The sequence below is a fragment of the Ischnura elegans genome, chromosome 2, assembly GCF_921293095.1.
Source record: "Ischnura elegans chromosome 2, ioIscEleg1.1, whole genome shotgun sequence".
NCBI lineage: Eukaryota > Metazoa > Arthropoda > Insecta > Odonata > Coenagrionidae > Ischnura > Ischnura elegans.
The window spans coordinates 78,132,968-78,154,793 of record NC_060247.1 but is presented as its reverse complement, the minus strand read 5'-3'; the positions used below and the strand labels follow the sequence as shown (position 1 = coordinate 78,154,793).

General features: G+C 38.2%; 1 protein-coding gene across 1 annotated transcript; it reads left to right on the top strand.

The window, feature by feature from the left end:
- The first annotated feature begins 3,133 nt into the window (after positions 1-3,133).
- On the top strand, positions 3,134-21,532 carry LOC124154013 (G-protein coupled receptor Mth2-like). Its single transcript, XM_046527483.1, has 6 exons — positions 3,134-4,115; positions 7,940-8,234; positions 8,314-8,392; positions 10,802-10,998; positions 15,676-15,850; positions 21,189-21,532. The coding sequence occupies exons 1-6, from the start codon at positions 3,525-3,527 to the stop codon at positions 21,511-21,513; spliced, it is 1,662 nt and encodes a 553-aa protein (XP_046383439.1). The 5' UTR covers positions 3,134-3,524; the 3' UTR covers positions 21,514-21,532.
- The last annotated feature ends 294 nt before the right edge of the window (positions 21,533-21,826 follow it).

Sequence of the window (21,826 nt, the reverse complement as noted above, 5' to 3'; positions counted from 1 at the left end):
GGTATCTTTTCTTGTTTGTTCGTCTGGTTCACAAATACAGATTAATGGGTCTCGAATGCTGTCCTCTACCCTCTTCTCACCTCCAAAACTTGGGTGCTCCTTTGGATTGTAGTCATTCTTTACTCATACATGTCTGGCGAAAATACTATAGAGGCAATAAAACTTTCATTCCATAAGCTTATAATTGATTTCCAAGTCTATTATCACCCTAATCTAAAACGCGTATCCAACCTTCACCATGAGAAATATTTTCGCTGTCCCTTCTTTTTCATTCTATTCTGGATTCAGAAAAATTGGCAACTCGCCGAACTTCTTGTCCAGAGTTTAGTATTTTAGAAACCTCGAAAATAGCTTTAGGGTAATCTGTTAGTTCCTACCTAGGCGCTGTTACTTTCTTTCTCATTCCCATGCGACGGTTAAGTTCATTCAGCCCCCTGCTTTGTTACGAATTCAACGAGGTATATAAAACCTACTCGTGAATTTTATTTTAAAAATTTAATTATTTTTTTCAATGACTACTGTCAAAAAAATCTTTATAAAATCACTTAGGGAAATGCTGAAAGCAAAAATTATCTTATTTTCCAATATCTATTGATTTAAATTTTCAAGGTGCTATTTTATTAATTGAAATCCACAAATCTGAGCATTTCATATTTTTTCCGATTGGATTGTACCTCGAAATAGTATTTGCTCAAAGTTTTTCATCTTACCATGAACAAAGTTGGTTGCCCTTCACGACTTAACCAAACAGGTTGGTCGTGTATCTCAAACAAATATAAATTAATCTTACGTTTCCGGCATATTAGGATAAATTGTTTATCAATTATTTGTACTCAAAAGACTTGGACTCTACGCGTGTGAAACATGTGTCCACACTACCACAAACGGATTTAATATCAGCGGTGTCATGAGAGCGAAAGATGTCAAAGGACGGAAAAAAAAGTTCGAATCTTGATGTCTATATCGGAAAATACAGAAATCCTCGTAGCAAAAATAATAAAAGTTCTTAGAATTAATAATTTCATATTCAATAAAAATAATCTATCATTATCAGATCTAGTGCTTGCTTGACTAGTGCCAGTGGCGCAGCGAGGGGGGGCTGGGTGATAACACCCCCAAAGCTCAGAGAAATTTTTAAATTTAATCCATTTTACTTAACTGGATTGATATTACTGATAGAATAATGTAAGGATTAATGAAATATCCCTCAGAAATCTGCAAAACTCACCATTTTGAACCATTTATCTTAGAATTCAGCAGTTTATTAATCTCGTACCTACCGCTTATCCTGGTGGGTATTCCATACCCCCACACACCCCGGTATTAGTTGCACCTAAAGCCCCCAGCCTTGATTCCTAGCTGCGCCCCTGGCTAGAGCGTTGTATATTACCGAGTCTCATTGTGATTCCAGTCTGTGAAGCCAGTGTGATTCACAAAACTGACATTCGAGTAAATCTATTTTCATCATTCGAATACCTTAAACATCAACACCTTATAATAAACACTTCGATGTCCCGGCATTCGAATAAGTTGTATCCTGAACGTACCGCAACCACCGACACCTGCTTAACTATACTGGTCCAAGGTTCTTAGAGTAATATTGGAATTAATTATGGTTTAAGAACCTTGATACTGGTCTAGGAATAGATTGATCGCAGACGTGAAACCATGGGCGTACCCAGCGAGGGGCAGGAGGGGGCAGCTGCCCCTGCCTCCTCTAAAAGCAAAAATCGCAAATGTCTTCAAGGAAAATAATATTTTTTCAAGCAAATAATTTTAAAAACTAATAAAGAGCTGTTACAATTTCCTTAAAATTTTGATTTCATTCACCTTTCCCATGCTTAAATCTTACCTACAACTTGAACAACCACGGCTTGCTCCCCCCTCTGGTTTTGATCCTTGGTACGCCCTTGCGTGAAACCTGTATCACTTGGTAATTCTCCTCGATTGCCGCGCATTAGCCTACATATGAGTACATCAGATATCCAGGTTTTAATGGCGCCATTTTTTTAAATATCGGCTGCGGCTGTAAGAGGAAGGGGCAGGCGGGGGGACGGCTATATCACTCCCAAACGTTGTTTCAAGGCAGTAAAGAAAACGAGTTAAATGAAGATATCTTTTGGCGGTTTCAAACTTATTAAACTGGTACGCCATACTTTGGCAAAGAATTGAGAAAGATTAATATCTTGACTGCACTCATAATGCAACTGAACACCAAAACCCCTGGAACGATGCAAATGAACAATAAAACCTTCTTTAGCCTCAACCTGGGACATTACTAGCCACCTTGGCAAGTTTATCGATCAGACAAGTTCAGGGATGCTGACTTGCAAAAAATATTAGGGGGCCCAAACCGGGGATCTTGCACAGGAAATTTTTATAAGTAGCGAGTTTTAAGTTTTTTAAGCATTTTAGAAGAGCCACATGATCAACATTAGAACCCTGATAACTCGAATCTCGATATCTGGACACTCCGGGGAAAATCGACAAGCCTGACACATTTTTTCCTCACACCCATAACGAATTTTTGAGGGTGCTCGGGACCCCTCAGACCCTATGGCGTCGGCGCCACTGGACAAGTTCCATATCATTGATAAAGATGGCTAGTAATCGAAGTAATGTAAATACAAAAAAATATGGAAGTGAAGCCACTCGCCTTGCGCTTCAGCCATCTAGTGAACCACAATACAAACGTGATGTCTACGCACGGGCATGCGTACCCACAGAAATCAATGCAAAGGTAACAGTAATTTTTAGAATACATTTTTGAATTCGCTGCAGAAGAATAAAAGATTTTCCGAGATGTTGACAGCGTTCTATTTAAGATGTGTAGGGGTAAGGAATTATTTTACGTGTTAAGAAAGTATACTTATATTATAACATATATATAAAGTATACTTATATATATATATATGTTCACTATATGCTGTCGTACTGTCCTCGCACGTGACCGAATAACGAATATGGAAGAAGTCCATTGGGCAAGTAAAACAATACAATGATAATAATGCTCCAGTGTTTGGTCAAAAAAGAGAAGCGTATTGCCGTTATTTTGTAGTCAATTCATCTGGAAAATATTGCCGTCGAAGACTGTGCTAACTGGGGAGTGAATACAAAGACAGAGACTTTAGAATACACCGCAATAATTCATTGGAATTGTAAGAGAATTTCAACACCAGAGAACCAACATAATGTTTGATATCAGAAAGTTCCTTTTATCCCTCACCACTGCCACCGAGAATCGACGCGGCTAGAAGAGAATCTGGAGAGATAACGCGTGACTAACAGATAAAGAATCGAAAACCAAACACCGAGCTATCCTTAGGCAGTGTGAGGTGAGCTGCGTGAGCGAGGCGACTGCCGTGGTGCATTTAATGGGCAACTCACGAAACCCCGCGAAAATCAGTTAAATGGCGTCTGCCCTAGCTATGGCGTGTTTGAGGCTGTTGCCAAGGTCAACGTGAAGACAGCGGATAAAAATCCGTCTAGTTCTCTTGGATTAGGCGAACGTGTTCTTCCAGGATATGATGATTCTGCCTCATTCGCTTTTAGTCCTTGTTCTCCTCCATAACTCGCTTTCATTAATTTCGTCGACATTCCATTACGACCGAGAGAGGTACAAGCAACGACTATTTAATGAAAAGAGGACATGGAAGCCGAATGATGATATGGAAGATCGAGAAGCATTAGGGAATAATATCGCATTCAATGCTTCGCGATTGCCCGAAGGAGAAGCGCCAGTTTCTGAAGGAGCTGAAGGAGTAACCGTGACAGATCTGAAGAAACTGAAACAAGAGAAACCAGTGCTACGCAAGTGTTGTAATTTCGGTGAAAAGTTGACCCGGCAAGGATGTATAAAGAGAGATTCTGGTGTACCTCCTTTCCATCCTGTCGTTTACCACAATGTGACTCACACCATCGATGTCCCTGTGCAGGACCTCTTCACATTGGTATTCGGGGATGTTTGTTTGCATGGGAGGTACAGACTAGACCCATCAGTTGAGCCTGAAGATGAGTTCTACTTGCTGGATAATGGTTCGCTATTGCAACCGGCGATATATACCATTTTCGACGGTGAACAAGACTTTTGCATGGAAGGATTCTTTGAAGACGAAGTAAGTGCGAAGAATTAAATATTTTATTTAGAAATTTTAACTTATTTTTAGCATAAGGATTTATTTCCATTAGGCAGCCTTTATTTATTTTGGGCTGATTTATTCAATTTTACATCGCTTTCGGTTATTTTAAGTCCCTGAAACATGCAATCAGTTTGCTTATATTTGTTTGGATTTTTGGCCTATTTTCTTTCAATCGAAATTTCTATGTTTATTTTATTATTAGTCTCAAAGCAAATCTACAGCATCACGTGATGCTGTAGATTTACATACACTCTTAATTTTCATTCGGAAACTATTGGGCCGGTTCTAGAACCGTGCAGAAGAAATATTCTGCCAGTTTCTTGTCATGGGGTTTAAGCTATACTTATGTTAACTTCCTTGTATTTAATTGTATACATTGGACTGACCAGCATGAAATTAATGTCTGTTGTTGACTTATTAGTATTATTATTACAAGTAATCTAGTTGAAATACAATAACATAGCAGGGCTGTCGCCAGGGGGAGAGGAGAGAGTTTGGGTGCCACCAGACCTGGGACTACTTCATTTGCAAGCATTTTTCAATTGTATTCATTATACCCTCCCCTCTCCAGTAAAGTACAGTTGCTGCACAACCTGACAACCTGTCTGCCCCCCCCCCCCCTTGGCCAATAATCGTGGCTATGACTCTGTAACATGGTGATTCACTCAGGGGCGCCGACTTATAAAAAATATTGGGGGGCCCATATCGGGGCTCTTGCCCCGGAAAGAGGTTAAATTCAAAGTGTGTCGCAGCACCGTAACACCATCATAATTCACACCACTTGTTATCAATTAACCTACTTACTACCTTATAATTATTTGTTTTAACACATTGTTGAATGTATTTTAAAAGGTAACTAGCGTCAAGCATGGGAAATAAAAAATACTAAAATATTTTTGTGATTTCACAAAGCATAATATAACTTAATTATTATCTTGAATTATTGAGGGGGCTCCGCCCCCCCTAACGACACTTTGAGGGGGCTCCTCAGGCCCCATGGAGTCGGCACCACTAGATTCACTCATCATCAATAGCCCATCCCCATAGATAATTTCCTTATTCAGTTTTAAATAAGGCCAGTTATTCTTCATCCTACCCATGAACTTCATACATATTTTTTCTTTCCCGTTCGTCGTCTTAACATACTTCCCTCCACCACCAATTTCAGCATCCTTATTCTTCATCTCTTCTAGCAGTTTCCTCTCCTCAATCATCATAACTCACTATAGTCATGGTAGACTTTCCTCATTCCTTTATTTTATACATCCATCTCACACACCTACATTGTGCCTTTGGCCTCATTCCTCAGCATCATTTTTCCACCCTGTAAATAAATATACTCCATATTGGACTCTTAACTAACATTTTATTTGGGCTAGATTTGATTCTTTCCTGGCAAATGGTGGCTGTGAATGTCTCTGAGGCTCTCCTCCAGATTAGGCACTCCATACATGCCTATTTCAATGGAATACTTTTTCATTGTCCTCAGTACTGGTTGATGGTGTTCATCAATCATAAATCACTCAAGTTCTGCTGATATTTCGATGGAAAGTATTTTATCAAAACTTTGCCAGAAATGTAGAGCCTAACCCAGAGGGAAGCCTGTGAGACATTTTAGCCACTTTCTTTGAGCCCTTGCCCATCGATCTTTAATCATCTCTTTCCTCTTAGGAAACACTCCCATTTCTATTACTAATCTTGATTCCCTGATGGGGTTGTTCAAAATATATATTCATGTAAAGGATTCAGTGGGAGGAAGGCAAGGTTGAAGTTCAACGAAAAATATTTACCTCATTCAGTCATGCTATCATAATATTACATTAAAAATAGCGCAAAAAGTTTCCACCACTTTTCATGAGTTTGTGACCTCATGAGACTTCTGGTTAATATAGGGTGTTTCGAGAGTATTCCTCAATACTATAGGAGGTGGTAGGGGAGACAATTTTAAGCACTTTTTGTCCATAAGCATGGGGTTGCAAGTCCTTTGTTACTGAGCTATGGCAATGCAATCATTTTTTTATGCTCTTTGCAGTTGCCATGAAGTCGGTTTTCTTGAGTATTTAGCATCTTTCATTTTCAGAGGCATTCTCGTCCCTCAGATTTTGAACCCAACTCAACGGGGCACCCAGCCATTGCCACAGCCACTGAACTAGACCCTTCAACTCTTTCTTTGCACGATTTCCCTGTCAACTTATCGCATTAACAGTGATCTTTTAAATAAATACTGTTTATGATTTTCAATAATTTAAACTTATGTAAGATAGAATAAAATCTCTAACACCATTGCAGAATTTAAAACAGATTTAGAGCGGTGATAATGACAAAGTTAATAAACACAGGGTAGTGAGAATTTTACTCCAGAAGTCTGTGAAAAATATCACAAAAATTTAGTTTAAAAAATGCTTATGCACAGCAAAAAAAATCACTTCTATGTATAAAAAATTGGAGTATCCCTCAAATATTTCTTTGCAAAATCGTTGACGATTCAATCACTTCACCACGTATTCCTGTTGCGAGGAAAATTAAAAATGAGTAGGAGGGTCAGGTCCTATTGCTGTGGAGTGGCACTGAGTCTTGCTATGCTGGTTCAGAGGAAGGGCCTGAATACCTCCAACCATTGTCACATGAGCGATCACTTCCCTTCCCCTGCGTCGGCTATAGCCAACAATGGTTCATTTGCATTGAAAAGTTCACATTGGCTATAGCTGAATTTTGGTTCCACAGGGTTAAGTATAGGTGAAAAAATCATGCATAAATTCAATAGCTTTTTAATAATACTGATGTGAAAAAATTAATGTTGACGCTCACTTTATACAGAGTGGTCATTCATCAGCTAACCTTCTCTCTCCAGCCCAAGGGCGTACCCAGTATCATAACTAAGGGAGGGGCAGCTAACTAACTTTACTTCTAGAGGGGGCAGCTACCCCACCCCTACCATTGCTGGGTATGCCCATGCTCCAGCCAAGATTAATTTATTAAATATTTTATCATGTTTGTGCCAAACGCAAATTCTAGCCACCATACATGTTTATATCATGGCACTTTTCTTCCATGCAGTGTTCTTACAGGGTTTAGGCAATTCACTCTGTCCCATGAAGAAGTGGGAAGGTGCTTGAAGTTGGGAAAAAGAGCATAAAATAATGCATTATCCTCCCAATTTTGCATGCATCCCTCTATTGGATGGAGTAAAGTATTTTTATAGCTCAAGTGAAATAGAAGGCTATAAAATTCTTCAGTTAACTTGTACTGCATCATATCCATTACTATTCATCAATAATTCATTGGGAAGTTATTGGGAAAGAACTACATATTCTCACATTTCAATCATGTGAAGGGTTACGTGAGCACACTGAATAAATACACTGAACTTGAATGAAAAAAAAATACACTGAACTTAGGCTGCATGACTGTTGTAAAAATTTGAGGGAAGATAGCTTGCAAACGAGCATTTGAAGTATCATGCAAATCCATAGGTGGATCCAGGGAGGGGGCACGGGGGCATGTGCCCCCCAGACCCTCAAAAATATGCAAGATTTTTAATACGGTCCCATTATCATTGCGTTCCTTTGTTACTACGAGATATCCTTGGGCCCCCCACAAGAACAAAATCCTAGATACGGCCTTGCTTGTGCCCCCCCCCAGAAAGAAATCCTGGATCCGCCCCTGTGCAAATCAGTAACATATCAAATTAATGATGAATAATAGAAGACTGATAAAATTGAAGACGAATACCTATTTTAACTTCATATAGTAATTACGGAGGGTCAACCAGCAATTTATTTTCCTTTCTTATTTTTCAGGAATCACCAAGTGAAGATAGTACTATTGTATCACCATTAGTGTGCTTCCCACCTCCAAGTGAAGAAGAGTCTGATGATGACATTGCATGGATACTTTATCCAGCTGGGCTCCTGATATCAGTCCCGTTCCTCATAATTATCCTTGTAGCTCACATCTTGATTCCAAAATTACATGGCACTCTAAATGGAAAATGTTTGATTAGTCATGTCAGTTTCTTAGTCATAGCTTACATCGGTTTGGCAACCATTCAGTTGAGTCGAAGTTTGATACCTGATGCACTGTGCAAAACGATAGGTAATTATTAGATTTTGTATATAACTCAAAATTGTTAGTGCGAGTCATGATTGTTATTAAAAAGAATATTTTATTTCAGCATTCATTGTGCAGTTTTCATTCATTGCTTGCTTCTCTTGGCTTACTGCAATGTGCATTAGCATATGGAGAATAATCAGGTGAGGAAATATATTGTTTAGAGTTATCTCTGATCACTAAGCTGTATAACAATTGATCTTTCGTCAAAAGCTTAAAGCTATATCACATTTGGAAGCTGCTAGCTCATAATAGTTATTTTTGAATGTTTTGATGTATTTTAGGTCCTTGGCCAGCATAGTAAAGAAATGCAATGTGTGTTCAAACCAAGTTTTAAGCACTGAAAGTTAGGCAACACATATTATTCGTGATTAATTAGTGTGCAGTGAATGCACAACTGTATAGTCAGTAATCCCCAACTGTCACAACATATCAGCCACACACTATGCTTGCACCAATAGTTTGATTATGTTTGATGGGGTAACCATCATCATCATTAGTCAAAAATCTTAAGATTGGTTTGATGTAGCTCTCCACTCAATTCTCCTAACAGCTAATCTTTTCACGCCTACAGATTTCTTCTCTTTCACATGCCTTTTCACCTGTTCCATGTAATTTGTTCGAGGTTTTCCTTTTCCATTCTTGCCACCGGTTTGTCCCTTGACGATTCTTCAGGCCATCACGTCTCAAGAAATTACCATTAAGGATGTTCCGTCTTATTTTCAAGGTTTTCGTGAAGCTTTTAAACTCTCGTACTCTTCTTGGGACTTCCTCATTACTTACTCATTTGATCCTCATAATTCTTCTTTCGCACCACATTTCGAAGGCCTCTACGCTTGATTCCTACAAGCCTGTCATTGTCCATATCTCACTTCCGTAGAGAAGCATACTCCAAAAGTAAGTTCTGATCAATTGTTTCCCAACATCTAAGTTTATATGTTCTAGATAGGGTTGTGTGAAACTAAATATCACTGCCCAAAGCCTATTAAAAGTAAAAGTTTTCATAAAATAGTAAGGGTATTAATATATGTACCAAGAGAATGGCCAATGCTACAGTGAACCACTTCTTTTAACAGAAAAAAACAAACTGTGTCAAATTGTACCCGGCATATATTTTGGGGTTAGTTACATTGTCCTCTCAGCATTGATTTCCTTTTGTTTATTTAACAGTCCTTTCACTTGGTGAAATTAGAAAACTACAAAAAATTTGGATAAGAAAGCTTAGCAATCATAATTTGTTTTTTTCCCTGATGAATGCGGTGATTCCACAGATATTTTTAATTGAAACGAACCTAATCAGAAATATATAAATACTGGGTATGTTTAAAGCATTGTTACAGCAAGTTGGGTAAAATCTTAAAGTAAACTTGAGTTCAGTTCAAATCAGAAACTCATCTCGGCATCATAAGCAGGGGGCCAGGAAGTGAGGGCAGTTTCTTTCTTTGGGAAACCTTACACCGTGAGGATCTTGAGTTGGAGTCACACACAAACTTCATTCCATATTTGAACCAGAGACCCTAAGATCAGTTTCCCAAAATTCTACCTGCAATATGCAAGACAGAAAAACCTAATCAGCCTCATTGTGGGACGTGATGGTCCAAGAAAGGCAATCATTGAAGGGCAAGTGGTTTACAGGGGCCTCAAATGAATGCCTTGGATGAAGTATCGAGTAGCGGGTGAGGAAGGATGATAGACCAGAAATACACAAGAGGGAAAAGAATACCAGTAAGTGAACTGAGTGGAGAACTGCATCAAACCAGTCTCAGTGATGGATTAAGAGGGGGGCAATCTACCCATGTAATTTCTGGAAAAATTGAAAAAATAAATTCATTCGTTTTACTTCACATAGTAATCACAAATATTCCACTCCGAATGAGTTGCCCCACTAAATATAAAATGCTGCAACCCATCTTACATCTAATCCAGGCCTATTAACCCCACAGATAAATTGTACCTATATATACATACATATTAATCTGTAATGTCTCATTATTCATGAATTTGCAAGAAGAATAGAGCTGCAGCTACAGTTTTATTTTATAGATATGTCCAAATTACATGCATCAGCCAAAAACATGGTGGTAAAATGTCTGATAATTTTCTCTAAAAAAAGAAATCAATATCTGGTTGCCTGAAGTTTTTTTAAGAAGTATTTAATTTTTGGCTAAGTAATTCACAGATGAAAATCAATTTGCTCTGATTTTAAATTTTAGAAATGAATTAGTCCATTCAGCCAGCCTTGAGTTGATATCACATGCATACCAAAAACTAAGGTTATTTGAACCAATTTGTCACATGAGAAACATGTGTTAATGCAAGATGTTAAGGTTAATGCAAGAACATATCTTAAGAGAAGGACAATGAAGACAAATATCCTATATGGTGTGGAATACCCCAAGAGTGAACTTTTTTGGTCTTATGGAGCTGTTGCTTTTTCCACAAAATCCCCTTCCATAACTACCCTTGTGAGAAGGAATTTATAATAGGCTGAAATTAAATATAATTGAATACTGTCTAATATTTTTACTTGTCAATATTTTTATACTTTCCAGTAATACATCTTCATCATTTTTCGCAGCTGAAAATTCAGAAGAATCATTCCAGAAAAGTCATTTTCTCAAGTACTTCATATTTGCATTGGCAGTTCCAGTTATAATTATTTTAGTGTCTCTAGTTATGGATCTGACACCATCAATTCCATCCACCTTTTTGAAGCCACAGTTTGGTGTGGGAAGTTGTTGGTTTCTGAGTGAGTACCGAATAGCAGTTCCATAAGCAAACAAGGTATATAACAATTCCACACAAATATTATGAAGTACAAATTGATAATGTACCTGTAAATAACTGCTCTACCATCCCTGGAAAAGGTCAAGATTCCAAAGTTTAAAGTTTTGTCATCTCAGCACTTCTCTGTCAACGAAAATTACAGAAAATGAAGATGAAAGGAAACTTATCTTTACATTTTCTTAATAGTATCAGCAATGAATTGTTACATAAACAGTTTTTTGTCCCACTTTGTTAAAAAAAATTGTATGGTTTTTGATGCTTGGAAAATGTTATTTCCAATTTTTATTCTATTTCTACAAAAATATTCCTTTTATTTCCCAAATAAAAAGAGAATAGAAAGAACAGCATCCATTCGTGCGTAGGTTTCCGCGGTGTTGTTCACAATGACTGCTAATTTTCGGGTTCTCCAGCCGAGTCTGTCGTTTATAGTTGACAACAGTTTCGGAAGCCATCCTGCTTCCGTCTTCAGGTCGAAGGTGAGAAGTTTTCATTTTTTGCCGTCTTATATAGCTCTGGCCGATCTCCTCCTGTGCGCTGATTCGTCAGAACTCTCTTCCAAACGTTGCTGATTGGGTAGCCGTTGTCCCTGTTAATATTTTGTCTTTTGTGAATTTCAATTGCTTCCCTGATTTGCCTTGGGTAGTAGCGACTCTCTTTTGCCACTATCTTCGCTTTTTCGAATTCAATGTTATGGCCGGCCTCACTCCAAACATGCTCTGCAATGGCTGACAAGTGCAGTTGTTTTTTATTGGTAGCTCTCACATGCTCCTTCATCCTTGTCGCCATTCCTCGGCATGTTTCGCCAACATATGATTTTCCGCAGGAGCATGGCACTGTGTACACGCCTTCGCATAGTGCCTGCGGGATACAATCTTTTGGTCCAGGAGCAGGATGGCTTCCGAAACTGTAGTCAACCATAAACGACAGACGCTGCTGGAGAACCCGGAAATTACAGTAAAACCTCTATGTAGTGAACCTCTCTACATCGAAAACCTCTATACATCATACCAACCCTCTGGTCCCGTCAGTTTTACATGTAAATTTATAGGCAAACCTCTCTATAGTGAACCTCTTTATATCGTAAAACCTCTATATATCATAGCAACGAGACACCCCCGAGACGGCCTAACTACCTCCGCATTTCGTACCAAGACAACTAGAGACCATCAATGCAGCCGCGATAACGAACATGGAATGACATTATCAGCGATAAATGTTTCACGCTTATTTTTTTCTTATACACCTTTAATAATTTTCACGTTAACCATTAGTTTGGGCCATTTTGTTCCATATGAGAGCATACCTAACAGTAAATAAGAAAAAGGCATCCAACTCTCCTAATCATATTAAGTGGCAGTTAATGATGATGATGACAGAAGACATTGTTTTCTCTCAAATAATGGTCAAAATCTTGCGATAGCAATCGCTTTCATTTACTTATGGCTTTATTTTCTTGTAAGTGCCTACATACAATGTTCGGTTAATAAAAGAGGCGACCAGCGCAGCTTATAATCACTTGCTGGCGGAAATATTTCAACCAACTTCACTCCCATCCATGGAGACAGAATTACTTGACCGCATTGCTACTTCTGCTTCTAAAATGAAAATATTTCATGAATATACTGCGACTCGAAATAAATCAAATACAATTTTGCAATTATTTCATTCCCACATTTCCCGGTGTAGCACTTTCTTACTACCGCCTTGGTAATTTTTTCGATGCTTTCGTGAACGATCGTAGTTTATAATTTATTGCGCTTAGCGACATATGTCTTGCCTGCATATTTATGCCACAAAATCTGACTCTTCCATCGGGAGTCCGGGATGTCATTTTCTAGCAATACTGAATGAACATCAATCCATGCGCGACAATGTTAGGTGAAGGAGACAGCTAATTAGCTGATATGCGGTAGGGCAATGAAATTTCTTACCCTCGCCGCCGCATTCTAAAGTAGTTCGCCCAGCATTCTTGCCGGGAAATCACGTCCTTTCGCAGACCTAGCATTTTTGTGTGCCCCTGACAGATTTTTTCTTCGGAACACTACTTGCATTATATTTTGGAGCGAGAGAATTCAGTGAAATTTTCAAAATTGTGCTCAATTTCTTGTCTATTTTTTGCAGTAGTCACATGTTTATTTATATTTTTATAATTTTTAACAAGTCACATGTTATAAGAATGATAAATCAGTTCTCTAAAAGATATTATCAGGAGTATTTTCAATTATTGCCCATAAAATATAAAAATTACTTAATTAATCATAGACTGATGATGGATTCGAGAAATAAAAGAAGGCGACTACTTGACATTACCACATAATTAGCTATTTCTCTAGCCATCAACGAGGGCTGGCAGAAGGAAGATGTAGCAGTGACCTTTGGAAAGCCATCATTCACCCTGATATCTATTTTAAACAACCAAGGAAAAACATAAGAAACTGTCTATCTAGGCTGCACAATTAAAACACTCAGGCAGTGAAATACGAGGATGAAGAAATTATGTTGAGAAATATAAAACTATTGTACTTACCTCCGAGCACTATTAGTAAATTGAATAGTTTTTTAGGTCAAAAGGCATTAACGAAAACAGCTAGTGATTTATTTATAGTGAAAATGACATTAAAAAGTGCTCATGTAATTGAAAACATTATTTCGAAAGAGTTTGAAAAATTTTTTAAGCAAAACCAATAACTAATTTATTTTCTAAAAAGGCCTCTTTAACTAGTTACTTTACCTTTGTGTAATCCTTTTCCTAATGTATAACTGTAAATGTATGTTCACTTATGCATGCATATATGTTTAAATATAGTTATTTAATGATTAAAAAAAAGACAGTAGCACCTTTCATTTCCCACGGATATGAAAAAATGGTGCCTACCACTAAAACCTCTCTACAGTGAACCTCCATACATCAAATTGCCCAAATTTTGGTCCCCTCCATTACGATGTAAAGAGGTTTTACTGTAGCAGTCATCGTGAACAGCATCCATTTTGGAGTGGAGTGTCAAAAACCACACAATTTTCATATAAAGAAGAAATTGTTAATGTGATGATGAATTCCTGATGATAATAAGAAAAACATATAAATAAATTTCCCCTTATTTCAAGTTTATTTCTTTACAACCAATTGAATAGGTAGTTACCAAGATACAACACTTTGAACTCTGGTATCTCTACTTTTTGCAGGACAGTACCCAATAAACACAAAATGCTGTAAATGCGCATCAGATGCACCACACAGCAGCGCTGCAGCTGTGGCGAAGGCACTGCTGCAGGGCATCTAGCATTGCTAAACTTCCCTTTTTTGATTGTCAGATGTGCTGCAAACGGATGTCAAGAGCACTGCACAAGCATATCGAAAGCACTACACAAGTGTGTCACGGTCGCTTTAAACGCATGTCACAATTACTGAAAATAAATTCCTCATGTGCCCCCAGTAATCGTCAAAAGCAGTGGTGCAGCAAGGGGGGGGGGGGGTTTTGCGGGATAAAACCCCCCCAGAGCTGAGAGAAACTTTTAAGTTTAATCCATTTTACTTAATTTAATTAATGTACTTATGTAAGAGTTTAAGGATTAATAAAATATCCCCAAGAAAGCCGTAAAACTCACCATTTTGAGCCACTTATCTTAAAAATTTTCTGGGGGAGGGCCCCCGCACCTCCCGCTTATCCTAGCGGGTATACCACACACCTCAGGTCTAGTTGCACCTAAAACCCCCACTAGCCTTAATCCCTAGTAGTGCCCCTGGTCAAAAGTACCTACTAAAAAAAAAGTATGTCAGGGGCAATAAGAATGAATTGAAAACACAGGGTTGCAATAAATGACTTTAGTCATTATAGTATTGTCTTTAAAGTATAAGTTCAGTAGTAATCTTTAACTGGACCCTCTTCATCCTTGTTCCAGTCTGCCTAAACCACTTCCCCATTTTTTTTTTCAATTTTCACAGTGCTCATGTGGGAAAGTGCTGGCTTCCAAGAGAATACATCTGAAACTAATCGAAGGATAACAATTTCAGCAATCAAATGCCAATATATAAATGGAAACATTTTTTTAAACATAGATTCTTGACAATTTCTCTAGAATACAAGAAGACACACACCCTTTATGACATTGCAAGTTGACAAACTGCTAAAAATCACAATTACCTGCTAAAATTAATTAGAAACTCAAAGAGGGAAAAATCTATTAAATACTTCTAACAAACTAAATTGTACTTCATTTCTATAATTAGATAGCGTTATGAAATTAATCATCTACCTTTCAGTTCTCTCCCTTTTCCTTCACCTCTATCTGCACTCTTGCCTCTCTCGCAAGCACTCGCACGTAATGATTTCTTTTACCACATAGCGCCACTGTGGCATAACGTGTCTCATTCAAAAGACTCTGCAGTGCTGTGGCAGAGCATCCGCAACTTGCAGCTGCAGTGCATGATACACAAGCTGCGAAGGTGCATTTGATGCGTTTCTCGACAATTTGCTTTAGAGAGTGCTGCTGTTGCACTTCACTTGACTTGCACTCTACTAGCAGCGCTGACATCCTAGTGAAGCGCTGCAGCAGCTCTGTGTGTTTACTGGGTAGTTCTGTTCGACCAAGTATGCATTCTCATAAAAATTTAAATCAGTGTATTTAACTTATTTTCCAGCTGATGCTGCGGCACTACCTTATTTTTATGGGCCAATCACCCTGCTGATAATTGGGAACATCATACTTTTTGCTCTCACAGCATGGAAAATAATCCAGAGAAGCAGAGAGGAAGTTAGTCAGGCAAGGGCCATGGAAATGAATGGGATACAAGTCATACGATATGAGAATAAAGCGTAAGTTAAAAATCATTTCTAAGTAACCTAATGTGGAAATAAAGCACCTCCCTCTTTTTCTTTCTGGAGTAAGATTTCTGCTGATTGTGGATTAACCCTCCATGCCCCAAATTTTTACATGTGCATGTGCAGAGATCTGACAGAGAACGCCTTCAGGAGGGGAAAAAACAAACTAAAAGTAATACATGAGAGGGGATTGGGTCGGCTAATTGTTACACCGAAGTCACAATGGTATACAGAGGCCAAGAAATGAAAAAAATAACAAAAAGTGTGTAAATGCGGTATGTTACCTCAAAGTCACCCTGGGGCATAGAGGGTTAAGTAACATCACAATCTCCCATTAATGATGTAATGAATTCCAATTTCTTAGAAATGAAAACGACCGGTAGTAAGATGGAGAAATCGGAATCTCAACACCCCAGAAACCTTTGCAGCCACATAATGTAATGCTATTTCCCCAGATTTGTCCCGTGTATTTGCAAAAAAAGGGCATTTTGACCTCATTGTAGTGTCGGTAACTCACAAAGGGTTTAATGTGAGTTATTCATGGTGAACAGGCATGAAAAAAAGGATGCATAATATTAGCTAGTTTTTCTCTTAATAAGATTATATAGAGGAAATCATTTGCATTCATTCACATAAAGCCTCAAGACAAATAAAAGATTTCAAATTGATGCAGGAGGAAAGAAAGGTAAAAAGTATGTGGAAAGTACCAGTCTGGGAGCGTTCAATTGCAATTTGTACATGCAATTTGTGGAAATTTATGACCTCCCATACAAGAAAAATAAGCATTTGCTGAACTTCACATACTTGCATATTAGCTCTATATAAAGAAAAACAAATATTTTATGCTCTTTTGAAGTGTTCCTTTAGCAATGTCCCATCAAAAAAGGGTAATATTAAAGTATTAATATTTTAGGGGCATTTATGATTCAATAAAGTTCATTTATGATTTTATAATTACTAGTACATATAAATATTAATTGGTACGCATGATGCTATAAACCACATGGGCATTGTAAAGAGAGTAGAAAAACTTTAGTAAGAGTATAAAACCAACTGAACGCATTAAGACCTTCCAGTCTTACGTTCAGTGAAACTCCCTCCCACTCACAATCAGTGGCAGACACATATGAGAGGCACAGGGGTGCACTCCCCCCCATTGAGAGGCTGCCCGCATTGCAGAACCACTTATTTATTTTTACTGCAGTAAATTATTTTTATTATAAGATGGAATAATTGTCTTATATATTTATACATGTGTATAATCAGTTTAAATAAAACTTTCTGAAACTTTTCCTTCGAAATGTAAACTGATGATTTTTTTATTACAATGAAAGTAAAGGTAGCTCAAGATATGTTTTTCCCCCTCACCCCCTTGAATTTTTTCTGTTTCTGCCACTGCGCCCACTTGCTAACTAAAATAGACTCCTCTACCCTAGCCCCAAAGAGTGCATACTTGTGTGTAACACTTGAAGGTTACCTTTTGCAGTTGATTCCGGTTAATTGGGACATATCGGGACAGTCACACTTTGCCCCAATTAGGCGAACTATCTTGTAGATGGGCATAAACAAACATTGGAATGATAGAAAGAAGATTAAATAATGTTTATGGAGCAAACAACTTTTATTAAACCATTAATATGCTGAATAAATCAGCGAGAATAATTAAATAGTTAAAACTTTTCAAGAATTCTGCAAATCTTAGTTGAAACCATTTGTCACAGCCTTAGACGACGCTGGATGAATGCCTTTTAATGAATTATTAAAGAAAAACTCATGGGTAATAAGTTAAGAATATGTGAATCCTAAATATTTCATGTACTTATAAACATACGAGTACTTACTGTCCAAATCGTGTCTCCTCGTGCGAGGAATTTGTCTAATAAACTTGTACAAAATCAAATAAATTCGAACTAAGTCGGTGCAGACATCCAATGACAACATTGGGCCACCTTCATTGCCCTCTTGCATAAAGAAGAGTCTTAACCAGTGGTGCTTACTCCATTGAGCCTGAGGGGGCCCGAGCCCCCTCAAAAATTCGTTATGGGAGGAGGAAAAGATTAGTCAGGCATGTGGATTACCCTGGAGTGTCGAGTTATTGAGAGACGAGTTTTCAGGGTTCTAATGTTGATCATATGACTTACAAAATGCTAAAAAATTAAAACTCACCATTTTTCAAATTTCCCAAACAGGGGGTCTTGCCCCGGGTCTTAACCCCCAATATTTTTTATAAGTCGGCATCCTTGGGCGTTACCCCTCAATGAACCTCCTTACATCCTGAGATGTCGCACGGCTACTATCCTCACCTTCAGCTTCACCTTGTTGACTGTATAATATGGTTCAACAATATCATCTTCACAGTTTTCATTGATGCCCAAGCAGTCCAAACTGCAGCCGATATTACTGAACTCTTCATGGCTAGTTACTTGGTGCAGTTTCAAGTTGAATTCACTTTCAGGTTCTGCTAGAATGTTGAAAACTGCGTTGGAATGTTTGAAACCGCAATGAAAAAAATTTTGATTTTTTGACAGGTGACATCTCGCCAGCTTTTAGCCAGAAACATTATCGCCTGCAGAATGTTCACCTTTGATCTTACTTCGTAGGCAATGGATGATAATGTCTGGTTATCTTCTCTAGATTCTAGAATACAATCTACTAATTTCCCACATCTAAGTGTTCTCAAATTTTTAATGAACCTCATATCTTTTGGTTGCACCAAGGGTGTTGTGTTTGGAGGCAGTATTACTACTGAATATTTTTTTAATCACTTGAGCAATTAGGATGCGTCGCACAGTTAGTAAGTACAAGTAGAACCTTTCTTTGTTTTCATGATAATTCTTTATCCTAACTGGTCAACTACTGCATAAAGAGGCTCGCAATCATCCATGCATTGCTACTGGTGTGGTACTCTGGTTAACTGCTTATTCTCAACCCTTTAAAGTATCGAGGCTAAGAAATTTTCCCAATTGCCAGAAGAGTTTTTTAATTAGTTCCAGAAACATTTGAACAACACAATGCACTGATGTGATCCTTTGCTTTTTTGAAGCCCATTAGTCCTACATAACTGCAACAAAGAGCTATTTGGTGCTGCTCGGTAATTCAGCCCCGTTTCATGGGTGTTGTAAATGTCATCAGCACAAAAATTCTCGAGTAACCTGGGCAGTTAGTTCAATTTCCACTCCTCTGCGCTCACAACGTCTTCTAATGGCGATAGCTCAGTTGTATAGTGGAAAGGGGTAAGGGATAGACCACATGAGTCAGTTGAATAGGGTGGTTTCCTATTATTTTTTTATTGCTTTAATCGAAAGATTATTACTCCTGGAGTACGTATTTCACGCTTTTAGATTTTTAAATTACAACATCTATTTTTCGCGATTAAATGAAAAGTGAAAATTTTCAAGCGCGCGAAAACGCGACGCTTAAGTATGAATGCCGGGAAATATCTCCGTACGTCGTATTTATTTATGGTTCCCCCTCCCGCCCGGTGAGGTGACCTTGAGGCGAGGCTTAGCGCTGATACGTCGCAGGATGCTAGCGGTTAGCTGAGTACCTTGCTGAATGGTAGCGCTTGGCTTAAAAAAGGTTTATTAATACCTTATCAAACGAAGAAAACTTTCCGAACTTAGCCAGTTTTAATAGGTGATTATTAAGACATGTTTCCCTGAGCTCTGTGCCTCATGCATGCATTGGTAACCTCAGACGATGTATAACTCCTATCCTCTCGTGTAGAAACTAGGTCCCTGTGACGTCATGCGGAGTGGAATCACATGGGCGCCAATCTGGCCTTTTTCAAATGAGGATAAAATTTGACCCTTGCCATTCGTCTAAACCGGTATTTCAAAAACCAAATAATTTGTGTATTATGAATACACTAATGGTGGGTAACGAATCGCAATCAATGCCTTTCGTTTTCTTTGATGAAGGAAACTACCCTATTTCGAGCAAGGTGTCAGAAACAAAAAGCACTTGGTAAGCAACATCGTTCATCCAGACTAGTCTCCTCAGCTCAACATCAGCCAGGAATCCCAAGAAATTGGCCCGTAGCCGCTCGTATAGCCTCACCATGGATGTCGCTACCTTTTTCTCACTACCCCAGGCTCATTCTATAATCCTCATGGTCACAAACGGAATCCGAATCCTCTACCAGATAGTATAACAATAATAACTTTAAGAATCAGGCAATAATAGGGATCCTTGTGAGACTAAATTAAAGGAGGAGAATGTAAAAAAACGTATTCTGATACGAAAAAAATTAATTTCGTCACGAGTATAGAGTCAAAGTCGCTACCTCATGGCCCAATAAAGCGGCATGCTGTCCCATTTAACCCTTTCGAGACGGCGGAGTTTTCGTCTTAGCATGACTGCTGTACTGAGCCCCAAGAGACTCTTCTTTCTCGTGGTACGGAGCATTTTTGGAGGGCATTCGTTAAGAAGGGTCTCGCGGAACCTTTTTCGACCCCTCCCTGCTGGGACTCCACATTATCTCGGACTCCGAGAGTAGTTGTGCTCCCTCCTTTCTGGGTTTACCACCATACCTGCGGCATTGGTTCGCGGTCAACTTATGTATTGCTTATATGTATTTAGCATATGTATCATTGTTGCTTGCACGTAAATTGCAAACTTTGAATTGAATTTCTCATTTTTTTCTAAGCATTGTCAAATTTTAAGCGAAGTTCTCAGGTCAATATTAACGCATTTATTGCAGCAACAATTTCCATGTTGATGTTTATGCATGACTCGAGATATAAGTTAATATTTATCGTAGAATTTCGTTTAAAAATTGTAAATGCTGTTCAAAAAACAAAAAATTCAATTCTTAGTTTATTTTTCTTGTGAAATGAAAAAATATTTATTTGGAAAGCTGACTGGATAAACAATTGTATGACCGCTGCCCCTTACTGCTAAGAGGGGGTTATAAAAGACAAGGGGTACGGGTACCTGCTCCCGGATTCTGAGGGTAAATCCTAAACCCCGAGGCATTGGGTCCCGAGACAAAGACGACCTAAACCCACGACCGTCCTAAAAGGGGGAGAGCTAGAAAACGTATATATATACGGCTTTCGGCCACCTGGCCAGGAAAATCTCACACATAAATACACGCCCGTCGTCTCCCGGGTCAGGAAATGTCTACACGTATATATGTGTGTAGTAGGGAAAAGGTTAAGCGGAGAAAACTCAAGGATATTCTGCCTTTGGGTTCTGTTCTCTAAGATTTGCCCCAATTAAGCGGCTGCCCCAAATAAACGGTGGACCCATTAACCGGAATCAACTGTATTTCCAAGCAGTTGTTGAACTGAATTCAGGTACATATTTTAATTATGTGATTTCTTTTCAGCCTCAAGGTTTGCTTTTCACTCTTCATTCTAATGGGAGTTAATTGGACTATGGAGATTATCTCATGGGCAGCTGGAAATCGTGGTGGCATGGTACTCAAGTCCGTTTGGTACTTCACAGATATGTGCAATTCTTTGCAAGGTTTATTTATTTTTATCATATTTATTATCGACTCAGAATTCCGATTATTGATCAAAGAGAAATTTGTCTCATGGGGATTTGGCAAGTCAAACACCAGAGGTATTGACCATGTGGATTACATCAGAAAAAAACAAGATTTCACTGTTACTTCATTGTTGATGTCAGAGCCAAATTCTGTAAGGTGATTTATGTGAATTTATTACATTTTTATCAAAACTGAAGAACATTTGTTAAATTATTGTAATTTTTGTTATTATAGAAATATTATTTTGTAAAAAATAAACTTTATTTGAATGTATGAATCTTTATATTTATGAGGTATATTCTTAGAACGAAAGTTATTTATCAAATATTTCAAAGTTTAGAAAGCTATGAATTTAATAATTTGCACGCCAGCTACCTTGGCACCTAAAGCGATGAATTAGGATTGGGGGACTCATGGGATCTGATTTGCTGCTTTTGAAGAAAATTTAAAAATTCTTGTCTTTATGTCCAACT